General features: G+C 43.3%; 1 protein-coding gene across 4 annotated transcripts in view; it reads left to right on the top strand.

Moving 5' to 3' along the window:
- The window catches only part of IQCK (IQ motif containing K), a 98735-nt gene that overhangs the window by 18476 nt on the left and 55055 nt on the right, over positions 1 to 25204 (top strand). For all 4 annotated transcript variants that reach the window (XM_075830188.1, XM_075830190.1, XM_075830191.1 and 1 more), the window contains exons 5-6: positions 17465 to 17517; positions 24099 to 24176. In XM_075830188.1, the coding sequence (XP_075686303.1) occupies positions 17465 to 17517; positions 24099 to 24176 (131 nt within the window). The remainder of the gene's footprint in view (positions 1 to 17464; positions 17518 to 24098; positions 24177 to 25204) is intronic.

Genomic DNA, 25204 nt, shown 5'->3' with positions numbered 1-25204 from the left:
CTAGCAACTAGTCTGTCTCAAATAATTCAGCCACATATGTGGGCAGGGACAGAAACTCTCCAGGTGAGGAACCGTGGTAAAGAGCCGCTTATATCTCCGCAAACTCGGACCTCCATAATTATCACACAGAGGATTAGTGAGAAAGGGTTTTCCCACCTCATGACATGTGCAGCCACCTCTTCTCTGAGGGACACATCAGGGTCTCAGCAGTTGTACCCCCACCAATGTAATAAGTGTAGGGCCTTATGCACAAAGCAAAGCCGTAGCCAAGCCTGTGTGGCACTCCTGAGAATCCATGACAATTCAATTCCAGTCCTACAAAGTTCCTAATGATTAAAAGCACTACAGTTGATAAGTATCCAATTGTTTCCTAGATGTAAGGATTAATTTAGCAGTGGCTAACCTCTGGCCAGCTTCGGAGATCTAGTATAAAGTATTTAATGTACCTTTGATTAAGATGTGAGTCGGAGGGCTTCCAGATTGTTCCAATGATGGTAGCCGTAGTCTTGAGGTCTTGAGACCTTGTCTTGGGTCTTTAAAAATTAAGACTCCCTGGAAAAAGATGCAGTACTCGTTGTTCTTGGTTCTGGGCCAGTTCTTATACTAACCCCCTTTACCGGAGAATGTTTTCCCTACGAATGGCGGTGCAGGAACTCCTAAGTCTTGGAGTCTTATGAACATGACAGATCCTACACACAGTGATTCTATTCAACAGACTAACATGGTTTTTTTGGTTACAGTTCCCAGATACAATCCAAATCGCGTTCTGTATAGTTGGACTAAATAGCAGGACCTAATTCATTGCTGGCCTATATTAGTATGGGTCATAATTTCAATTGCTCAACATGCGGACATTATTAGAAGATATACTCTTATCTGACCGGCCATATATCACTGTCATAGACTCATTCAATGGTAAAGAACTACTTATGCACAAAATATAATCGCCTGCAGCATTTGTATATAAATTCTTTTTCAATGACTTCAGTAAAATGATATTTTTGCATGACTTACGATATCTGCCTTCATTTCTGTTTCATAATTGTATGGAGTCACTGATAAAGAAATCCAATTTAAGTAGATCCTCCAGAGATATCTTCAACACCACAGGATGAAGGTGCCCAGCCTTAACTCACGTCATGTGTTTATAGCAGGAATGTTTTTTTTTGTGTGAATTTGGAAACTTTCCAGAATTATTTTTTTTGCAGAATGACTGATGCAGCTGTGCCATTCTTCCCATCCCATCCCCTTACAGAGCAGATAATTGGGCCCCTGAAAGACTTAATCATAGGTATTATGAAGAACGATCATGTCTTGATGTGTTTCCTTTCACTGGGCGAGCACTGAGATTTCCAGCAGCTTGATCTCATGTTTGGTATTAGCCGAACTGCAGGATGCTAATTATTTCTATGACTGCTTACATTTCAGGAAACGTTACTGCAATGATTTCCCTATTTCATTCTCATTGGATTGATAAGTACTTAGAGTAGAAAAGCAGAGATTAGCATATGTTGTACTATCAAATATTTTACTACGAATTAAGATATTCCATATTTACGTATGTATTTCCTAGCATATATAATTATCATTGAGCGTTGATCCAGAGGAAGGCCAAAACAAATCCCTATGAGGTAGTTAGCAAATGCTATTATCAGTGGGGAAAAAATGTTTACCGAACATAACAATTAGAATAAATCCCAGGACCAAATACCCATCACATGGGATTTACTACAGATACCCTGTCCTTCAACAAAGGCTCCAAATCCCATTTAAAGTGGTTGTCTGACAACAAAAAAACATGTTTAGTGGTGTCAAAATGTGAAATAATGCAACTTACTAATATACTGAAAATTTCAATTTGCACGGATCGCCTGATTGCAGCCGTGGTACCGGAAGATCTGAGGCTTTCAGGTAAGCCGTGACGCACCGTCACAGCCGCAGGGAGCATTCTCCCCCTCCCTGTGTGTCGGCCCGTGACCAGTGGCGCGATGAAGGAGCTGGCTGGCTGCCTGGCTCAGTCCATTAGCTTAGCTAGCTCCCTTCTCCGCTATGACTCCATCCAATGAGGAGAGGAAAAGACTGGCTAAGCAAATGAACTGAGCCAGGCAGCAAGCCCCTTCATCATGTTACTGGTCACGTGACGACACACATTGAGGGGGAGGAAGGTCCCTACTATGTGAGGCTGTGATGACGCGTCACAGCTTACCTGAAAGCCTCCGAACTTCTGGGACCACGTGACAGTGGCTGCTGTCGTGCAATACGTGCAGTTTTGAAAACAATAATATATTAGTAAGTTGCTTTATTTCACATTTTGACTGCACTAAACATGCTTTTTTGTCTTTAGACAACCACTCTAAAGGGGTTTTCCCATAATCAATATTTATCACCTCTGATCAGCTATCTCCGGCAACCCCATAGAAAATGAATGGAGCGACAGCCGAGCATGTGCAGTACCGCTCCATGCATATGGGTTGCACAGGGACAGGTAAGCCCGTTTCCGCGATTGGTGGGGTTCCCAGGGGTCCTCTGGATAGGTTTTAAATATCAATTATAGGAATTGACCACCACATCCTTACGAGATGTAAGGATCCTGTTTCATAGTAGCACTGCTACTACAGTTTAAGTGCACATGTGGTCTGGGGAGCGGCAATTTTTTTGCATGTCTATTTTTCAGATGCCCCAATGCCCCCATAATAATGCTAGCACCCATAGTTAGTTACTTATTGTACTTGCCACACAGCCATACCTTCATGATACATGACTGTGCTTCTCCTCCCCTCAACCCTACTCTTGCTAGAGTGTGTATTAGTCATCAGGGAGTGTGTGAGAGTCACACTAGCTAATAGTACTAGTCAAGACTCACAGTTCCCCCTATGATTTGCCAGAGAGAAATTCATTAGAAAATGGTGGCGCATTGAAACATGGACCTATAAGGAGGTAATTTTCACACTTCTGTGGAGAAGTCCGCAAGAGCACAGTCTGGTGGCTTAACATCAAGATCTACTGGTGCCCGATGTGAGGTCTACTGGTGCCTGATGTGAGGTCTACTGGTGCCCGATGTGAGGTCTACTGGTAGATAGATTGGGAACTGCTATAAGGTCAACACTGTTCTAGACATAGTGGATGTCAGCTCATGTACAGCATTGGGTAGAGAGATCTCTGTATAGAGTAGGTATACAAATATAAAATTTCTCAACAATGATATATGTGTACATTTGTGTTACACACACTTGTTTTCAAAAAGGGGTCGGATCAGGCTAAGTTAAGATTTTGTCCTAAAAAATGCTTTTACAAACATACAAAAATTAAAGGATACTTAGCCGCTCAGACGACGTGAGTAAGTCCACAAATTCAGTCCAATGATCCTGGTGGTATCCTCCTCTAATCCACTGTGAGGGACGGTAACAGCACAATCAAACTTGTGCAGCAGATGTCAGTGCTTTCTGGGCTCAGTAGTTCCACGGCCGTCCTGGGCTCTTTCTGATGTTAAAATGAGCCTACTACGGGAGAGATGACATAGTCCCTCTCCCCAGCTGTCACTAGTCACCTGACTAAAATATTTAACCTCTCTCTTTCCTCTGGTATCTTTCCCTCCTCTTTTAAACATGCCATTATAAACCCATTACTGAAAAAAACCAACTCTTGACCCATCCAGTGCTGCTAACTACCGACCAGTCTCTAATCTGCCCTTCATCTCCAAACTCCTGGAACGCTTGGTCTACTCTCGCCTTATCCGCTATCTCTCTGCTAACTCCATTCTAGACCCCTTACAATCTGGTTTCCGCACTCTACACTCCACAGAAACTGCCCTTACTAAAGTCTCAAATGATCTCTTGGCGGCTAAATCGGACGGTAAATCCTCTCTCCTGATTCTTTTGGATCTCTCTGCAGCCATTGACACTGTAGACCACAAACTCCTACTTAACATGCTCCACTCTATTGGCCTCAAGGACTCGGCTCTCTCTTGGTTTTCCTCCTATCTCTCTGACCGCTCATTCAGTGTGACATTTGCTGGTTCCACCTCTTCTCATCTTCCCCTTGCTATCGGGGTTCCTCAGGGATCAGTCCTAGGTCCGCTTCTCTTTTCTCTCTACACAGCCCCTATTGGACAAACCATCAGCAGATTTGGCTTCCAGTACCATCTCTACGCTGATGACACCCAATTATATGTCTCTTCCCGTGACATCACCCCTGCTCTAATACAGAACACCAGTGATTGTCTGTCCGCTGTCTCTAACATCATGTCCTCACTATATCTGAAACTGAATCTTTCTAAAACTGAGCTCCTTCTGTTCCCACCATCTACTAACCTCCCTAAACCTGATGTCTTCATGTCTGTGTGTGGCACTACCATCACTCCTAAGCAGCACTCCCGCTGTCTCAGAGTTATTTTTGACTCAGATCTTTCCTTTACTCCTCACATACAATCACTTTCACGCTCCTGTCATTTTCACCTCAAAAACATCTCCAGAATCCGCTCTTTTCTTACGGAGGAAACCGCCAAAACTCTAATTGTTGCTCTGATTCACTCTCGTCTTGACTACTGTAACTCATTACTAGTCGGTCTTCCCCTCACTAAACTCTCCCCTCTCCAATCTATACTCAATGCAGCAGCCAGGCTCATCTTTATGACCAACCGCTACACCAACGCCTCTACCCTGTGCCAGTCACTGCACTGGTTGCCCATCCCCTTCCGAATAAAATTCAAACTTATTACTCTCACCCACAAAGCTCTCCACAGTGCTGCACCTCCTTACATCTCCTCCCTCATCTCTGTCTACCACCCTACTCGGGCTCTACGTTCTGCCAACGACCTTAGATTAAAATCCTCCATAATCCGAACCTCCCACTCCCGTCTCCAAGATTTCTCTCGTGCTGCACCCGTCCTCTGGAATGTGCTACCCCAGACAATCAGATTTATTCCCAATATCCACAGTTTTAAACGTGCCCTGAAAACACATCTATTTAGACAGGCCTATAAAATTCCCTAATCTGACTCCTTTCCATGGCCCTCCTTTTAGATTAGTCATCAGAATAAGATTCCCTCACACTCCTTCTCTTCATGTCCGTCATACATGGATACTGGCTGGTGACCGGCTCATGCAGCTTTATGTTACCACCGCATGTGTATAAAAATGGCCGGACCATTGTACAGAACAAACACTGTTACACTTTGTGTCTCCCTTATTTCCTCATAGATTGTAAGCTCTTGTGAGCAGGGTCCTCACTCCCCAGGTTTGAATTGTAAATTAGCTTTGTCACTATGTAATGTCTGATATTGTTTGTTTCATGTTCCCTCTAAATTGTAAAGTGCTGCGTAATATGTTGGCGCTATATAAATAAAGATTATTATTATTATATTATTATAGAGTACCATCGTATTGCTGCTAACAAACTGAGTTTTTAAAAACAGCATATAAAAATCAAGGCATGCCAATTTTGCCCGACCCAGGGTTTCGCCGTATCGGCTTCTTTTGGGCCATCATATTATTTATTTGTGGACTTACTCGGTTGTCTGAGCGGCTACATATCCTTTTATTTTTGTAGACCTCTGTATAGTCTATTCAATCCCAAATGCAAAAATAAATGTTTGCAAAGTTTGATTTTTTGAAGAGGCATTCCTGGTTTTCTGGGCATCTCTCTGTATTCATACTAGATCACGACTTGCTCTTATTCAGAGGTGGTAGAAAACAGAACTTATTGTTATAATTTGAACCCCCAAAGAGACTCATAAGCATTATGGCAATGGTAACGATACCCACTAGTGATAGTGCCCAGTGATTTTGAGTACCATAGTAAGATGAGCTGCAGTGATTAAATAATTCTGTGTATGTATTTCTACAGCCTTTAATTTAATATATATATATATATATATATATATATATATATATATATATATATATATATATATATATATATATATATATATAAACAAGCAAAGCAAAAGCAGCACCGTTCTTCCAGTGTAGGGTGCAAGTCCCTGTTCAGACACACGACCAGTGTCCCAAATCCACAGCAAAATCCAATACACAGGTCAGCACTCCAGGTTTAAGTGAAAGAAGGATCTTTTTATTCACCACATGCAACGTTTCAGCCCTGCTCAATGGGGCCTTTCTCAAGCAATACATTTCAGTGTTAGGTGCACATATAAATACATAATTTGTAACATCCTTGTAATCATGCAATAAAATTTCAATCATGCATAAAATCTTAATTCTAGTCTAAAACAATGTGATCAAAGAATCACCATATGATGTTTACATTTTGTCAATAAAATACGTGCAGTTGATAATAAGGGCAAACCACCCAAGTTGTAGAAAATGTTAAAATACAATCTAATTGGCTAAATGCCAATAGAGCCAGTGCAGGTGTAAAATATTCCAATAAAATAAACAAAATTAATTCAATTGTATTGAATCCGGCTCACCATTGCTTGAATCCCCTTTCCTCTACCATGCTGATTGATTCCGCCGATATTTCCGGGTACCTGTGCGCATGCGTCGAATAGCATGTCACACATAAGAACTTAGAATGAGTCGTGGAACGCACTCACTCCAATGGCACGCATCTCGCGCATGCTCTGTCTATCAATATGTTGGAAATCGTAGAGGACGCGATACATTCACTTTTCACTCTATGATTTTGTGTATCTTAGATAATTAAACCTACTTAGTTTTGCAAGATATTTTAGTATTTAATCCATTCTATATAGAACGTGTATCTCTGTAATATGTAAACTGGTTGTATCATAAAGGGAATAAACAATGGCAAATAGAGGAAGTGGATGTAAAGCCCTATTGATTTAATAATAACATACAGATTAGACGTATAGACATATTTCATATAATTTGATCTATATGATTCAGGTCAAAACTCTAAATTGCCGAACAAGGCATCAATTCTTTTTTTAATATTATAGCATGGAGTCAGGATGAGGGGATCCATTACAGGTGAGTCTTCATATATTATCTGAAATAGACAGAAAAAAATATATATGTTAGTATAGTAGTATGTACACACTGTCTAATCATAATCCCTGATATGTAGAGTAAAAAGCAAGGCCATGGGCAAACCACCTCCTATCTTATACCACTCAATTTGAAGTCAACGTTTAGTCCATAAGGACGTAATGTATTCAACCTATAGATCCATTCTAACTCCCGTTTTTTCAAAAGAGATATTCTGTCCCCACCACGTCTCGGTTTAGTGATATGGTCTATTATTCTAAATCTTAGATCTTTCTCTGTGTGATTGGCTTCCGCAAAATGTTTTGATACTGGTAAATCCAATCTTTTGGAGCGTATACTGAATCTATGATTATTGATACGTTTCTTACAATCTAACGTTGTCTCTCCTACATAAAGGAGATCACAAGGACACTGCAACAGATAGATGACATAATCTGATGTGCAGGTGAGAAATTGGTTGATTTTAAATTCCATGTTCGTTATGGGATGAATGAACGATTCACCTTTGTTCATATATCTACAGTTAACGCAGTTCAGACAAGGGAAACAACCCAGTTTTTTCTTATCAAGGAAGGTTTGTGTCACTTTCTTGTTTGAGCCAATATCTGCTTTCACCAGATTATCCTTAAGGTTTTTCGAACGTTTATATGACATCAGTGGGGGTGCTGAGAATTCCGGGACATATTTTAGATTACTCCCCAATATGGACCAATGTTTGTATATAATTTTGGCAACCTCGTTGCTAGTTTCATTAAATGTGGACACAAAAGGTATCCTGTTGGCCATATTACTTTTGTTCTTTTTGACTGATTGTGTGGGCATTTCTGTAGATAATAGTGTCTCACTATCTGTCAACAATACAATTACAAATTATGTATTTATATGTGCACCTAACACTGAAATGTATTGCTGGAGAAAGGCCCCATTGAGCAAGGCTGAAACGTTGCATGCGGTGAATAAAAAGATCCTTCTTTCACTTAAACCTGGAGTGCTGACCTGTGTATTGGATTTTGCTATATATATATATATATATATATATATATATATATATATATATATATATATATATATATATATATATATATATATATGTATAGCAAAGAATAGGCAGCACTCTGTAGATCAAGTGAAATTCAGGGGTGCTTTATTACCCTCAGTCCAATATATATAATATATACAAATACAATCGCACATATAGAATACCTAGCTCAATCATGGAAGCAAAGAAATATGCACAACAGCAATTTTCTCTTATGTAAGCCCACCTTTTACTTTTAACGGCATCCCCTGGTTCCTGGTCAGCTCTATTTTCCTCCCTCTGTCAGGTCTGCTCGCAGCCTCCAATGCCGCCGCTCTCTGTCTGCACTACCTGGTGCTGCCCAGCTTTACCTAGGTATAAAGGGACCTCTTTTTCTATAACACTTTGCCTGAGCAATTAGGTTCAGCCAAGCTAGTCAAGTGGTTCCCTACGTTATACTTTGTTGGATTTCCTTTCATTATACATTTTACTATGATTGCCTGTCGCCTGCCTTGTTCTCTTGCTTGTGACACATGACGAACCTCAGCCACCTGTCCTGAACTGTTGCTCTAACAAACATGATTGCCCGTTTGCAACCTGTCCTGACTTTTGCTATACCTGACTTTGCATTCTGTGTGATGATTTTGTACTACGCCTGTTTATGTAGACCATTGCCAAGGGAAACTACTCTGGGGGTAGCAACATGGGGTTTCCCAGCAGCAAAGTCGAGATCCCTGTATAAGGGATAAAGGGTGAATAAATGGGGTCCCCTTAGACTCCCCAGTTTAGCCCCCCTTCAAATCCCTTGGTGACACAGAGGGTTCACACCATCTTCTGCAGGCCCCATGACAGTTTTATTTTCCACGGGCCCCATGGCATTAATATGGTGTTTTCTTAGTGCCCCTGGAACTAGTGATACCAATGACCACCGAATTGTTCCAAACTGTACTTCTCACAGTAGACAATCCTCACACTAGGGACACATGCTACCTACATAGTGGACCACCCTGCTGATAGTCCTCATGGCAATGTCCATACAGTAGAGTAGGCAGAATAGTGGTACCAGCACAGTAATAACATCAACACGGAATAGCCCACCACTATGCTCAATGTGCCAACCACACAGAATAATCCTTAAAATTGTGCATAGCAGTCACCATACAATAAACACACAAAAGTGGCAACATAGTACTTACTGCTACAGCTATGCTCATACAAATGTACTAAGCACATTGTCCCTATAAGATATCTCCTCTGGGGCCCTGCTCTTTTTTAATAAAAATAACTTACATTTGAGCAACCAATCAGTAGCTCCTTGAATGTAGCTTTCTCTTCCCATGCCAACCTGTAAAGTCAGATACTGGAGAAGTCTATTTGGCACAATTGAGCGATGACCCTGTTTTTATCAGGGCACAAGTATGGTATTCCAGCACAGTGCCACCGGATGTGTGTTAAGCCTTATTCACATGGCCCTGTTCAGTCCGTGAGATACAGACCAAATGTCGGCCGCATTTCCCAAATTGAACACAGCTCAGGGGCCGTACTCCTAGAATCAGAGTTATGTATGATGCTAAATGTCCCTGCCTCCCCACGGGAATACTGTAATCATGCTTTCAATACGGGACGGCAGTCCTGCGGGGAGGAAGCAGTGACTTACAACATCATGGATGACTATGATGCTAAGAGTCCAGCTCCCTGAACTGTGTTTGGTCTGAGAAATGCGATCGAACACAACCATGTGAATAAGGCCTTAAGAAGAAGTACGGGGCAAGTAGTATAGAGTATGACTTTTTTTTTTACCATATAGGCATTTACGTCTGCACTGGAGCTGTAGATATTTTTTATATAAATTATTAAAAAATGTAAGTCATTTTTCATTGGAGCTGTAAATATAAATGACCTTTTAAAGGTAATGGCACCTTTGACATGGAAACAATTATTTTTAGAAATGTTAGTGGTTACCTAGAGTTAAAAAAGTTGCACTAAGTTTCAGACTGCAATTTTGATTCCCTAATTCATTCATTTTACCCCCTGATATGCAGTTTGCAATCTGCTCCTAGTCTCAGAATTCTCTCATGTTGGCATGTCCCTCCAAGTAATACATGCTGCATGTGAGGTCTATGACTCCAGGATGCTGCTGCCTTCACTAGCTGTCCTGTTTCAGTACATCTCCATTCCTGTACTGCTTTTCCACTCTACAGCCCATGAGAGATCTCTTCTCCCTTGTGCTAATAGATGCTGTTGCTGATGAGTGTATGATTTCCCCTCTTCCTGCACAGTCTGCAGTGGGTTCTCTCCTGTCTCTTTGCGAAGATACACAACCTGTGTAATTCACCCCACCCTACTGTGCTTTCCTCCCTATCTACGCTGATACCGTTCAGTTGGTTTGATCTGCCCTCCCTGAACACTTGGATGCTTTCCCCCTTCTTCACACTCTGATCTGCTGTGTCCAACTTCCTCCCTGTTGTCGCAGACAGGAGTAGTGTGCTGTCGGATCTATGTGAGAAACAGCAGGAGTTATTTGCACAGACTCTACAGCAGCAAAATGGTAGATCATTTTTGATGATGACTATTTATAAAGTTACTTAATTTTGCATCTAGGACGCAAATGAAGAACACTAAAAATTCAGTGCAAAGGTGTCTAGCCTTTAGGAAATTTTATTGAAGAAGACTGTAAGAGGATTGAGGAAAAAACTATGTAGTAAGGGTCGAAATTTTACATTCTTTGTAAAGGATGTGGACTTAATAAATGGATTTTGGATGATGTGGTTTACATTCTTTTGTGAATATTTGTGGGGATTTGGGGATGACTTTGAATTGTAATATCTGCTTTGATGCTGTTTTATCTCTACATTTACCTTCCTAGAGTCCACTGTCAGCCAGTGCTTCATATAAATGAAGATAGATCGTTGCCATCTGTACTTTATTTTATATATATATCTATCTGTCTATCTATATCTATTTATCTTTTCATATCTTATCTGATCTTATCTGATCTTATCTTACCTTACCTTACCTTATCTTACCTTACCTTATCTTATCTATCTACTACCGTTCAAAAGTTTAGGGTCACTTAGAAATTTCCTTATTTTTGAAAGAAAAGCACAGTTTTTTTCGATGAAGATAACATTAAATTAATCAGAAATACACTCTATACATTGTTAATGTGCTAAATGACTATTCTAGCTGCAAACGTCTGGTTTTTAATGCAATATCTACATAGGTGTATAGAGGCCCATTTCCAGCAACAATCACTCCAGTGTTCTAATGGTACATTGTGTTTGCTAACTGTGTTAGAAGGCTAATGGATGATTAGAAAACACTTGAAAACCCTTGTGCAATTATGTTAGCACCGCTGTAAACAGTTTTGCTGTTTAGAGGAGCTATAAAACTGACCTTCCTTTGAGCTAGTTGAGAATCTGGAGCATTACATTTGTGGGTTCGATTAAACTCTCAAAATGGCTAGAAAAAGAGAGCTTTCATGTGAAACTCGACAGTCTATTCTTGTTCTTAGAAATGAAGGCTATTCCTAGCGAGAAATTGCCAAGAAACTGAAGATTTCCTACAACGATGTGTACTACTCCCTTCAGAGGACAGCACACACAGGCTCTAACCAGAGTAGAAAGAGAAGTGGGAGGCCCCGCTGCACAACTGAGCAACAAGACAAGTACATTAGAGTCTCTAGTTTGAGAAATAGACGCCTCACAGGTCCTCAACTGGCAGCTTCATTAAATAGTACCCGCAAAACGCCAGTGTCAACGTCTACAGTGAAGAGGTGACTCCGGGATCCTGGCCTTCAGGGCAGAGTGGCAAAGAAAAAGCCATATCTGAGACTGGCTAATACAAGGAAAAGATTAATATGGGCAAAAGCACACAGACATTGGACAGAGGAAGATTGTAAAAAAGTGTTATGGACAGACGAATCGAAGTTTGAGGTGTTTGGATCACACTGAAGAACATTTGTGAGACAACTGAAAGATGCTGGAAGAGTGCCTGACGCCATCTGTCAAGCATGGTGGAGGTAATGTGATGGTCTGGGGTTGCTTTGGTGCTGGTAAAGTGGGAGATTTGTACAAGGTAAAAGGGATTTTGAATAAGGAAGGCTATCACTCCATTTTGCAACGCGATGCCATACCCTGTGGACAGCGCTTGATTGGAGCCAATTTCATCCTACAACAGGACAATGACCCAAAGCACACCTCCAAATTATGCAAGAACTATTTAGGGAAGAAGCAGGCAGCTGGGATTCTATCTGTAATGGAGTGGCCAGCGCAGTCACCAGATCTCAATCCCATAGAGCTGTATTGGGAGCAGCTTGACCGTATGGTACGCAAGAAGTGCCCATCAAGCCAATCCAACTTGTGGGAGGGGCTTCTGGAAGCATGGGGTGAAATTTCTCCCGATTACCTCAGCAAATTAACAGCTAGAATGCCGAAGGTCTGCAATGCTATAATTGCTGCAAATGGAGCATTCTTTGACGAAAGCAAAGTTTGAAGGAGAAAAGTATTATTTCAAATAAAAATCATTATTTCTAAGGCCTCATGCACACGACCGTATTTTTTCCCACCCGTAAATACTGGCGTAAATACGGGTCCGGTGTCACACGTATTCCACCCGTTTTGCACCAGTATTTACGAACCCGTGCTCGTAAATATGGGTCCGGTGTCACACGTATTCCACCCGTATTTACAAGCACGTTTTTGGCGGCAAAATAGCACTGCACTAATCGGCAGCCCCTTCTCTCTATCAGTGCAGGATAGAGAGAAGGGACAGCCTTTTCTGTAATAAAAGTTAAAGAAATTCATACTTACCCGGTCGTTGTCTTGGTGACGCGTCCCTCTCTTCACATCCAGCCCGACATCCCTGGATGACGCGGCAGTCCATGTGACCGCTGCAGCCTGTGATTGACCTGTGATTGGCTGCAGCGGTCACATGGCCTGAAACGTCATCCAGGACGTCGGGCCAGATGTCGAGAGAGACGCGTCACCAAGGCAACGGGCGGGAGACCGGACTGGAGGAAGCAGGAAGTTGTCGGTAAGTATGAACGTCTTTTATTTTTATTTTTTACAGGTTTATACTGATCGGTAGTCACTGTCCAGGGTGCTGAAAGAGTTACTGCCGATCAGTTAACTCTTTCAGCTCCCTGGACAGTGACTATTTACTGACGTCGCTTAGCAACGCTGCCGTAATGACGGGTGCACACATGTAGCCACCCGTCATTACGAGAGCTCCATAGACTTCTATGGACTGTCCGTGCCGTTATTACGGCCTGAAATAGGACATGTTCTATCTTTTTCAACGGCACGGGCACCTTCCCGTGAGAAAACGGGAAGGCACCCGTCGCCAATAGAAGTCTATGAGCCCGTTATTAGGGGTCGTAATTACGACCCGTAATAACGGGAGTTTTTACGGTCGTGTGCATGAGGCCTAAGCTTGTTAATGTTTTGAATATATTTTCTAGTCATTTTGCAACTCATTTGATAAACATAAGTGTGAGTTTTCATGGAAAACACAAAATACATATATATATATATATATATATATATATATATATAATTTGTTACTGTATATCAGCAACACGTGCTGGTATCTGAACTTTCTATAACTTCTAGTGAGTAATTTATTTGGTGAGCACTTACAGAAAGTCCAATGATGTCAAATAAATGAACAGATATATTTACTTAGTAACTAAGCCAACATAGATACTTTTATCCTCTCCGTGGAAAAACTTGAGTAATCTGATCGCAGAATGACTCCCTACAAAATCTCTGCTCTTAAAGAGCAGCCTAAATTAAATATGACCTTTCAATTTTGACGCCATAATTGAAGAAGGATTATGGGATAATACATAACCAGAATGTAAATCATACCAATAATATTGCATTTTATTACTGAGAAGTCTGATGTAAATTAGCATTCACTAACGCGCCGACTAAATATACAGACTATAGACAACTGTGCGCCAAAGGTATCACGAGTGATGTGTCTTAAAGAACTTTTTTGTACTTTAAAACCGTCCAAGGATAAATATGTCTATTACACAATTGTCCTATCTCAGATTTGGGGGCCATTGAACACCATTAGCACCTAATGGTTTACCATTGTTGGTCATCATTTGGAAGTCTGAATTAGCTGAATACTTATTCGGATGTATTTATAAAGTATGGGAATGTGGGTTAATTTTTTTTTTATCATAGGCTGGAGACACTCTATGGAGTAAATAGTATTAAAACATAAATCCAGCTTATGCCCCATGCGCACGACTGTGCCCGTAATCACGTTCCGTGATTACGGGCACTGACGGCTGCGGACAGCCACCCACATTTGCCATCTGTGCTCCAATATTAAAGTATGGGAGCATGGTCCGTAAAAAAGCAAAAAATAGGACATGTCCTATCTTTTGCGGAGCCTTTCTACGGCACGGACACCTTCCCGTAAATAAACGGAAAGGTGTCCTTCGGCCAAAGAAATTAATGGGTCTGTAATTACGGATGAAATCTACGGTCGTGTGCATGGGGCCTTGTTGTATTCTGTCCGAGTCAAATGTTCATTGTGAATACTTGGGTATACAGCTGATTTACTCTTCTAGATCCAGTTTAGCTGCATTTATTAAGCATTGTTCACAGCAGTGATGGCACAGGTATATAACGTCTACTAGCCTTTAAAAGGTAACTCCACCTAAAACCACAAATAGTGAAGCTGAATAATAGTAATGAAATGACTCATTTTTATTTTCTCACGGATCTTTAGCCAGAGGTTAAGCTGGGCATGGACATGAACAGTTTTTACATATATCCCTGGGATTTTGATAGAGAATTGTATTTTTTTCGGTGAAATGAGATATGATCCTCATGCTTTGTGTTATACACAAAGGCTTTATTTTATTTTATGTGGTTTCCTATTTCTTTATACCGCTTTGAAATGCATGTCACTTGGCAAAAATTACATCATGGCGATCATACCCATCAGGGTTGGGTTGGCACACCAAAGTATACACCAGTGAGCCTAGGCTCCAATACAATAATGGGTTTCCAAAGTTACAGCAAAAGTCAAACCCATTTGGAGCTGATTTTGGAGCATGTCACTAGCTGCAGAGATCTATTTTTTATGGGTTGATTCACAAATAACCTATTAGACCTTATTGATAATATGTCCTGCGTCTACAATAACAACAAAGGGACCCCACCTCGACTCATCACAATGATTCATATGTTTTAAGATTATTCAATGTTAGATATTTGCTATTTTTGGACTTCTATATTCAGAAACAGTTGAAAAATAGGATCTTGTATACAACAAACAATGATATCATTGCTACAGTAACATCTGGTGCCTGTTCATATTCCTACTGATTGTTTGTATGTAATTTACTCTTCTCTTCCATCGATGTGTGACAAGATGGGCTGGGATGTTACCGGCGCAAACTGAAGTAATTCTTCTACTTTATAAAAATCCTTCTACTTAAAAGCTGTTTGTTTTTTTTTTTTTGTTTTTTTTACCAATGTTTTTATATTAAAAAAGTTGTCCAGGCATGGGGCGTTTTTTTCATACTGATCCATTGTGATCGGTTGGGGTCCGACACACGGACTCCGCACCGATCAGCTGTTCCGGCTGCCTCCGGGCTCCGGATGTCATGCAGTGTTTGTGCCGGAAGCAGATGAGTCCATACACTCTATAGCTGTATTGCTGGGTTACTGCAGCTCCGCTCATATTCACTTGAATAAATGCAAATCTGCAGTAGTGCAGCACCGCGCTATATAGTGGTCAGAGCCATCCGCTTCTAGCACCGTCCGCTGCATAACTTCCGATGCCGTAGACAGTCGGAGCGGCTGATCGGTGTGGGTCCAGATGTCGGACCCCCACCATTCAAATTCTGATGACCTGTCCTGTGGATAGGTCATCAGTATGAAAAACCGCCCCTTGCCCAGACAACCCCTTTAACTGGTGCAATGAAACAGTGTGGATCTATTGTGGCTCAGATAGGCGTCAGAGAAAAATTGGACTTGAGCAGAAGTGATGTATCTCTCTAGATGGGATCCTAACCTGTTCTTATTCTGATGTCAACTACTAGACATTATTATTAATCTTGTTTGACCGGTCATGAGGGTTTACATGCGCAGCATACCTCCAATAGACGACGGGTGGAAGCTGAAGTGTAAACAGATGTACTTTCTCTGGTTTGAGTCGATTTAGAGGGCTTGTCCCATTAAACAACCCCTTTTGAAAGAAGCCAGCGTGGCAATCAGCCGATCTAAATGTAGCATTACATGCCAGCCATTCAAATGAATGGGCGTCCATTTAATTCATGGACGCGCCATGCCTGCCAACCGGGAGCCCCTCTTTCAGAGCGGATCTCCATTTTGACACATAGAGGGTTGTTCTGAGTAAGGCCAGCCCCCTCTATGACATCCATATTCCCTAATAGGTCATATGGACAGGGGTTGGCTTGATAAGACAACACTTTTAACTATTATATTATAGAATTGTATACCTTAACAATCTCTAGTCTCTAATAAATCTACACGGCCACAGGGGATTCAAATTACCCACTACTGCTTTTTAGGAGCCAGGTACTGTTTTTGATAGTGAGCAACTATTTAAAGGGGTACCCACCATACACAAAATCCTTTACTATATAAACTCACAGTCCGTCAGACCGGAAGCAGCTTGATAGAAACTCTGATAACTCTAATTAATAGAGATCGGTCTCGGGTGAGGGATGTCCCCATGACGTCCATATGTGCTGAAGCTTATAAAGTACTCTTTCAATGTTCTCTGTCCCTAGTCCAGCCAGTATAAAACTACATATTGCACTTTATAGAGAGTTTTATGGATTTTGAAAGTTCAGGTCGGGGGTACTTAGTTTACACGTTGCTTAACGTTATTATCTCACAGCAAACAATTGACATTGTGAACGCTTCCGGTGTTTCTCTTAACCTTAGAATTGGACACAGTCGGTGCCAGAGGTTTATGAATGTAGGTCAAATTATGTGTCAGATTTTTCCTAACAACATCCAGCCACCCTATTCAGCTGTTTGTATCTTTTGGCTCTGAACTAATGACCCTACATATACATCCCTTTCATTGTTACTGTGCTCACAATTTTTTTTTTTTTTGCACTGATATTTATCTATCCAGTCACAAATACTAGATGCATTATTATAAGAATTAAGTGCAGTAACTTCCTAATACTAGAATTAGTATCACATAATTCTAACTAACCCCCTTTAGTTAATTCTGACCTTTTTTTTGTTGCCTAGCAACCACTTGACTTCCTGTGTGGGTGACTACCACTTTAGTCCATGTATTTACATGTGATTTTATTTATATATTTTAATAGATACATGAGAACCTGAGTCATGGGGAAGGGCATACATACTTAATTAATAAATGCGAACTTGTCCCTGTGAAAATACCTTGTTAATATATCTTAAAGTAACATACTGTAAATTCTTAAATGCGTGTTTTTGTTTTTTAGAGGAGAAGGACAAAATTCATTGCTTGCGACTTTCTCACACAGTGGCTATATAAGTAAGTAACTCATTAGGTTTAGTGAAAGAATATAGACGCTATATAAGTAAGTAACTCATTAGGTTTAGTGAAAGAATATAGACACCTGATTGGCTTTGTTCAGGTTGACTAAAAATTTTCTGGACCCGAGGTCAACAATTAGTATTTATGTGATTACACGTTGTTTTAATTTTTTAAATTTTTTCACAAGTCAGGAAATGTTATAAATTAGATTCTAATTTATAACATTTCCATGTGCTGAGCACTAGAGGGAGCATTTCCCAAAATTGCAGCATGGTCAATGTGGTAAAGCAACCTCATTGATTTATGCTGCAAATTTGGGGTAGACACACTCTCTCTAGTGTCCTCAGATAATCCCCCCTCCCTTCTTCTGGCTAGTGCCAGGAGAAGGAGGGGTTTGAATCTTCAAACCTCCTACACTGTGTGCCGCCATTTTCTGAGCGACTGCACAGTGTAGGAGGATTAGATACAGTGCTCAGACAACAGCATAACACAAACATACACGAACATAATACACACATCACATACACGAACATAAATTACCTTCTCCTGCCGCCTCCGCTCCTATGCTGTTAGGGATCTGCCAGGTACTTCATCTAGCTATACTCCTGGGATTAATCAATCCACACCTGAGGCCAGACCTGCTCGACTGACACCATCTCCCACCAACCAGGGTGGCAGGCTCAGGAGTGGGAGAGCCTATCGCGGCCTGGTCTCTCGGAGTTAGCTCCGCCCCCTGCCCTTTATTACCTGCCCTGTGCTCTCCCTCAGTGCTTGTAATTCTTTTGGATTCCTGGCCCCACTGCTGCTTGCTCCAGCCTGCTTCTGCCGTGCTTCTGCCTTGCTGCAGTTCTGCTTGACCTGTTTGCTTGCCCTGGCTTGCTTCTGTCTCCGTGCCTGCTCGGGTGTACTCACTTCGTCCTGGTCCTGACTGTTCGTTCGCCGCCCCGTTTCCTCGTGGCGTTCCGTGGCTACTGCCCCTTCCCTTGCGTGTTCCCTGTTTGTCTTCCTGTGCACTTAGCCAGCGTAGGGACCGCCGCCCAGTTGTACCTCGTCGCCTAGGGCGGGTCGTTGCAAGTAGGCAGGGACAGGGCGGTGGGTAGATTAGGGCTCACTTTCCCTTCACCTCCTTCCTGCCATTACATAATTACAAGCCCTTACCTAGTCTACCATTTCTCCTACGCTGACGCTATCATGGACCCCCTTGAGACCCTGACCCAGCAGATGCAGGGCCTCTCCCTACAGGTCCAGGCCCTGGCCCAAAGGGTCAATCAGGGTGACGCTGCTTTAGTAGTACCGCTCACCTCACCTCTAGAACCCGACCTCAAGTTACCTGACCGGTTTTCAGGGGACCGTAAGACGTTTCTCTCCTTCCGGGAGAGTTGCAGACTGTATTTCCGCCTAAAGCCCCACTCCTCAGGTTCCGAGAACCAGCGGGTGGGTATCATCATATCCCGACTCCAGGAAGGGCCCCAAGAGTGGGCCTTCTCCTTGGCTCCTGACGCCCCTGAACTTTCCTCTGTTGATCGTTTTTTCTCTGCCCTCGGACTCATTTACGACGAGACTGACAGGACTGCTTTAGCCGAGAGTCAGCTGGTGACCTTACGTCAGGGTAGGAGACCGGTTGAGGAATACTGTTCTGATTTTAGGAAGTGGTGCGTAGCTTCTCAGTGGAACGATCCGGCCCTAAGGTGCCAGTTTAGGTTAGGATTATCTGACGCCCTGAAGGATCTGCTGGTTAGCTACCCCTCGCCTGACTCCCTTGACCAGGTTATGGCCCTAGCAGTACGACTTGACCGACGTCTCAGGGAACGTCAGCTAGAACACTTCAGTGTGCTCCCCTCTGACTTTTCTGCGATTCCCCCCGAGGTCCCGTCTCCTCGCCCCTCCACGGAGGACTCGGAGGTACCTATGCAACTCGGGGCCTCCATGTCCCCTCGACAACGTAGAGAGTTTCGCAGAATGAATGGTCTCTGCTTCTACTGTGGGGACGACAAGCATCTACTGAACACCTGCCCCAGGCGCAAGAATAAGAAGCCGGAAAACTTCCGCGCCTAAGTGATCATCGGGGAGGTCACTTGGGCGCACAGGTATTTCCCGTTAATGTGAAACGCAATAAAATTTTGCTTCCCTTTCAGGTCTCGTTTGCTGGCCGGTCTGCCACGGGCAGTGCTTTCGTGGATTCTGGCTCATCTGCTAATATCATGTCTGTGGATTTTGCTATGTCTCTAAAGATGCCTTGTATTGATTTACCTTATCCCATCCCTGTAGTAGGAATCGACTCAACCCCCCTTGCTAATGGTTATTTTACTCAGCATACTCCTGTTTTTGAACTCCTGGTTGGCTCCATGCATTTGGAGCAGTGCTCTGTACTGGTGATGCAGGGATTATCGTCTGATCTGGTATTAGGTCTTCCCTGGTTGCAGTTGCATAATCCCACATTCGATTGGAATACTGGGGATCTCACCAAATGGGGTAATAAATGTCTTATGTCATGTCTTTCTGTTAACTCTATTTCTCCCCGGGAGGAGGTAAACACGCTTCCTGAGTTTGTTCAGGACTTCGCCGATGTGTTTTCTAAGGAGGCCTCCGAGGTGTTGCCCCCCCATAGAGATTACGATTGCGCTATCGATTTGGTGCCTGGTGCCAAGCTTCCTAAGGGTAGGATATTTAATCTTTCATGTCCTGAACGTGAAGCGATGAGGGTGTATATCCAAGAATGCCTGGCCAAGGGTTTCATTCGCCCCTCGACTTCTCCTGTAGGTGCTGGCTTCTTCTTCGTGGGGAAGAAGGATGGTGGTCTTAGGCCGTGCATTGATTATCGTAACCTGAATAAGGTCACCGTAAGGAACCAGTACCCACTTCCTTTGATTCCGGATCTTTTTAATCAGGTTCAGGGAGCCCAATGGTTTTCTAAGTTCGATCTACGGGGGGCATATAACCTTATCCGCATCAAAGAGGGGGATGAGTGGAAAACTGCGTTCAACACACCCGAGGGTCATTTCGAATACCTGGTCATGCCCTTTGGGTTGTGTAATGCCCCTGCTGTCTTCCAGAATTTTATTAATGAAATCCTGAGAGAGTACCTGGGTAATTTTCTTGTTGTGTACCTTGATGACATACTGGTGTTTTCCAAGGACTGGTCCTCCCACGTGGAGCATGTCAGGAAGGTGCTCCAGGTCCTTCGGGAGAATAATCTGTTTGCTAAGACTGAAAAATGTGTCTTTGGGGTACAGGAGATACCATTTTTAGGGCAAATCCTCACTCCTCATGAATTCCGCATGGACCCTGCCAAGGTTCAAGCTGTGGCGGAATGGGTCCAACCTGCCTCCCTTAAGGCGTTACAGTGTTTTTTAGGGTTCGCCAACTATTACAGGAGATTTATTGCCAACTTCTCGGTCGTCGCTAAGCCTCTTACGGACCTTACCCGCAAGGGTGCCGATGTCCTCCATTGGCCCCCTGAGGCCGTCCAGGCCTTTGAGACTCTCAAGAAGTGCTTTATCTCGGCCCCCGTGCTGATTCAGCCCAACCAAGAGGAGCCATTTATTGTGGAGGTTGACGCTTCCGAGGTGGGAGTAGGGGCCGTCTTGTCCCAGGGTACCAGCTCCCTCACCCATCTCCGCCCCTGTGCTTACTTCTCTAGGAAGTTTTCGCCCACGGAGAGTAACTATGATATTGGTAACCGCGAACTTCTAGCCATTAAATGGGCTTTTGAGGAGTGGCGGCACTTCCTGGAGGGGGCCAGACACCAGGTAACGGTCCTTACGGATCACAAGAATCTGGTTTTCCTAGAATCGGCCCGGAGGCTTAATCCTAGACAAGCTCGGTGGGCACTATTCTTTACCAGATTTAATTTCTTGGTTACCTATAGGGCTGGGTCCAAGAATATTAAGGCTGACGCTCTGTCACGTAGTTTCATGGCCAATCCTCCTTCCGAGAAGGATCCCGCTTGTATTTTACCCCCTGGTATAATCGTCTCTGCCACGGATTCTGATTTAGCTTCTGATATCGCGGCTGATCAGGGTGCAGCTCCCGGGAACGTCCCTGGGGACAAACTGTTTGTTCCCCTGCAATACCGGCTGAGGGTACTCAGGGAAAACCATGACTCCGCTCTATCTGGTCATCCTGGCATCTTGGGCACCAAACACCTCATTACCAGAAACTATTGGTGGCCTGGGTTGCCTAAAGATGTTAGGGCTTACGTCGCCGCTTGTGAGGTTTGCGCTAGGTCCAAAACCCCTAGGTCCCGACCTGCGGGCCTACTACGTTCCTTGCCCATTCCCCAGAGACCTTGGACCCATATCTCCATGGATTTTATCACCGATTTGCCTCCATCTCAGGGCAAGTCGGTGGTGTGGGTGGTAGTCGACCGCTTCAGCAAGATGTGCCACTTTGTGCCCCTTAAGAAGCTACCTAACGCCAAGACGTTAGCTTCTTTGTTTGTGAAACACATCCTGCGTCTCCATGGGGCCCCAGTCAATATCGTTTCTGACAGAGGGGTACAATTTGTTTCCTTATTTTGGAGAGCTTTTTGTAAAAAGTTGGAGATTGATCTGTCCTTCTCCTCCGCCTTCCATCCCGAAACTAATGGCCAAACGGAAAGGACCAACCAATCCCTGGAACAATATTTAAGGTGTTTCATCTCTGACTGTCAATTCGATTGGGTCTCATTCCTTCCCCTTGCTGAATTTTCCCTGAATAACCGGGTCAGTAACTCGTCAGGGGTCTCCCCGTTTTTCTGTAATTTCGGGTTTAACCCAAGGTTCTCCTCCGTCTCCCCTGGTTGTTCCAATAATCCTGAGGTAGAGGAGGTTCATCGGGAACTGTGCACTGTCTGGGCCCAGGTTCAGAAGAACCTAGAGGCGTCCCAGAGCGCACAAAAGATTCAGGCGGATAGTAGACGTTCTGCTAACCCCCGGTTTGTCGTCGGGGATTTGGTCTGGTTGTCGTCCAGGAACTTGCGCCTTAAGGTCCCGTCCAGGAAGTTTGCTCCCCGATTTATTGGACCTTATAAGATCATTGAAGTCCTCAACCCTGTATCCTTCCGTCTGGAGCTCCCCCCATCCTTTCGCATACATGACGTCTTCCATGCCTCCCTCCTTAAACGCTGCTCCCCGTCCTGGTCCCCCTCGAGGATACCTCCTGTTCCCGTTCTCACCCCTGAGGGGGTGGAATTCGAGGTGGCCAAGATTATGGACAGTAGGATGGTCCAGGGCTCCCTCCAGTACCTGGTCCATTGGAGAGGATACGGGCCGGAGGAGAGGACTTGGGTACCTGCCCGTGATGTTCACGCTGGGGTATTGATCAGGAGGTTCCACCTCCTCTTCCCCACTAAACCGGGTCCCCTTAGTAAGGGTCCGGTGGCCCCTCATAAAAGGGGGAGTACTGTTAGGGATCTGCCAGGTACTTCATCTAGCTATACTCCTGGGATTAATCAATCCACACCTGAGGCCAGACCTGCTCGACTGACACCATCTCCCACCAACCAGGGTGGCAGGCTCAGGAGTGGGAGAGCCTATCGCGGCCTGGTCTCTCGGAGTTAGCTCCGCCCCCTGCCCTTTATTACCTGCCCTGTGCTCTCCCTCAGTGCTTGTAATTCTTTTGGATTCCTGGCCCCACTGCTGCTTGCTCCAGCCTGCTTCTGCCGTGCTTCTGCCTTGCTGCAGTTCTGCTTGACCTGTTTGCTTGCCCTGGCTTGCTTCTGTCTCCGTGCCTGCTCGGGTGTACTCACTTCGTCCTGGTCCTGACTGTTCGTTCGCCGCCCCGTTTCCTCGTGGCGTTCCGTGGCTACTGCCCCTTCCCTTGCGTGTTCCCTGTTTGTCTTCCTGTGCACTTAGCCAGCGTAGGGACCGCCGCCCAGTTGTACCTCGTCGCCTAGGGCGGGTCGTTGCAAGTAGGCAGGGACAGGGCGGTGGGTAGATTAGGGCTCACTTTCCCTTCACCTCCTTCCTGCCATTACATATGCCTTGCGCCTTCGCTTTCTTGAACATATGGCCGGAAGCTACAGCCGGAAGTCGTCATCTTACTGTAGTGGCTTCCGGTCCACATGAAAATGGCGCCGGATTTCGCTCTGCGCATGCGCCGTTCCCACACAGACGGCGTACGCTTCAGAGAATGGAACGGCTCCCGTTCGCATTCTCTATGGGGTTGTATGTGCCGTATTCCATCTCTGTATGTGTCGTTAATCGACACATACAGAGATGAAAAAAAAATGGCAGCCCCCATAGAGAAGTAAAAGTAAGGTCAAAGTAAAAAGTAGAACATGAGAACACAAATAAATAAAATGTATCTTAATATAATATTAAAAGCAATATGATAAACAAAAATAAAATTCATGACGCCTTCCCTTTAACGCTATCAAGGTAAACTAAGCTCTGTATAAAAAAAATTAGGTGATCACCCCTATAAAGATATATAGTGCAGTCTAGAGATGTGTTCCCCTATGCTCTAGGCCCACAGGCAGTGGCCAAGTGCTGGAACAATCAGTCCACTTCGGCCAATGAAAATGTCTCGAAATACTCACATAGGTTACATTTCATGGAAAGTTTTGGTGGTTAAATAAATGTATTTTAATCTTTCAGTCAGAATTCAATAAGGAAAGATCTGCAGCCTAAAGACTTCTTTGACATTCCATTTGTTCAAGAATGGTTAAAAGATCAGTAAGTATTAATTTAATCCAAATGCTCTCCTGTCTATGGCTATTGACTGTGAGGAAACTTATATTCACATGTTTTCTTTTAACACTTTTGGTACCTAGAGTAATCCCTGTTACATTTCTTCCTCTCTCTCTGATACGGCTCAGTTCACACTAGCATCATGAGCCATAATGGATCTGTTTCTAAATAGATCCTATCCAATCTCAATTCCCTTATTATATTTACGCAGTATTCTTGCCATCAAAAAGCAATGAAAATCCTACATAGTCTAAGGCTCTGTTCACCTTTAGCGCTAATAGGGTCCTGGATTTCTGTTGGACTTTTTGGTATTTTTGACGGCATGAATAACGCAGTTAGCTGTGTTATTCTTGCCGTCATAAATACCAGAACACTGATGGACCCTATTAAAGTCAATGGGGCTTCTCAGGATTTGCTGGTATCTGTTAAAAACCGGCATAGCTATCTTGGCTTTGATATAGGCGGAAGCCATGATGCTAGTGTGAATAGAGCCTAAAACACAATTTGTTGATCATATCTTCAATTTTTGAGCATAACATTCTGCATAATACATTTTTGTTATGCTCATTTATTGCTTTTACATAAATTGATTGTGTATCCCGGAATGTAAATCTTTTTAGAACAACTTTTATGCATGAGGACCTTTATCATAGATAATACAAGTACATAAAATCCATATGTCCGAAAAAAGGGGTAGGATGGAGAAGGTACCTTAAAGCCGACACTTCACTATAACGACCTGGATTGGAAATATCTCAGATCCTGGACGTTTAACCATTTAGATGCCTTGGTCATGCTTAATTAAGGACCTCATGTCTGCCATCTTTGTGCTTCTACTAAGCTCTTCTAATTAAGCCTCAAAGAACAGGTAAAAATTACAATACCCTGCAATACATAAGTATTGCAGTGTATTGTACCTGCAATCAAACAATCTCTAGTTCAAGTCCCCTAGGGGGACAAAAATATATATTTTTTAAAACCGTTAAATAAAGTTTTTTGTAATATACAAAAAG

Source organism: Rhinoderma darwinii, chromosome 6, assembly GCF_050947455.1.
Source record: "Rhinoderma darwinii isolate aRhiDar2 chromosome 6, aRhiDar2.hap1, whole genome shotgun sequence".
NCBI lineage: Eukaryota > Metazoa > Chordata > Amphibia > Anura > Rhinodermatidae > Rhinoderma > Rhinoderma darwinii.
The sequence above is the reverse complement of the archived record's forward strand: the minus strand, read 5'-3'. Positions and strand labels throughout refer to the sequence as shown.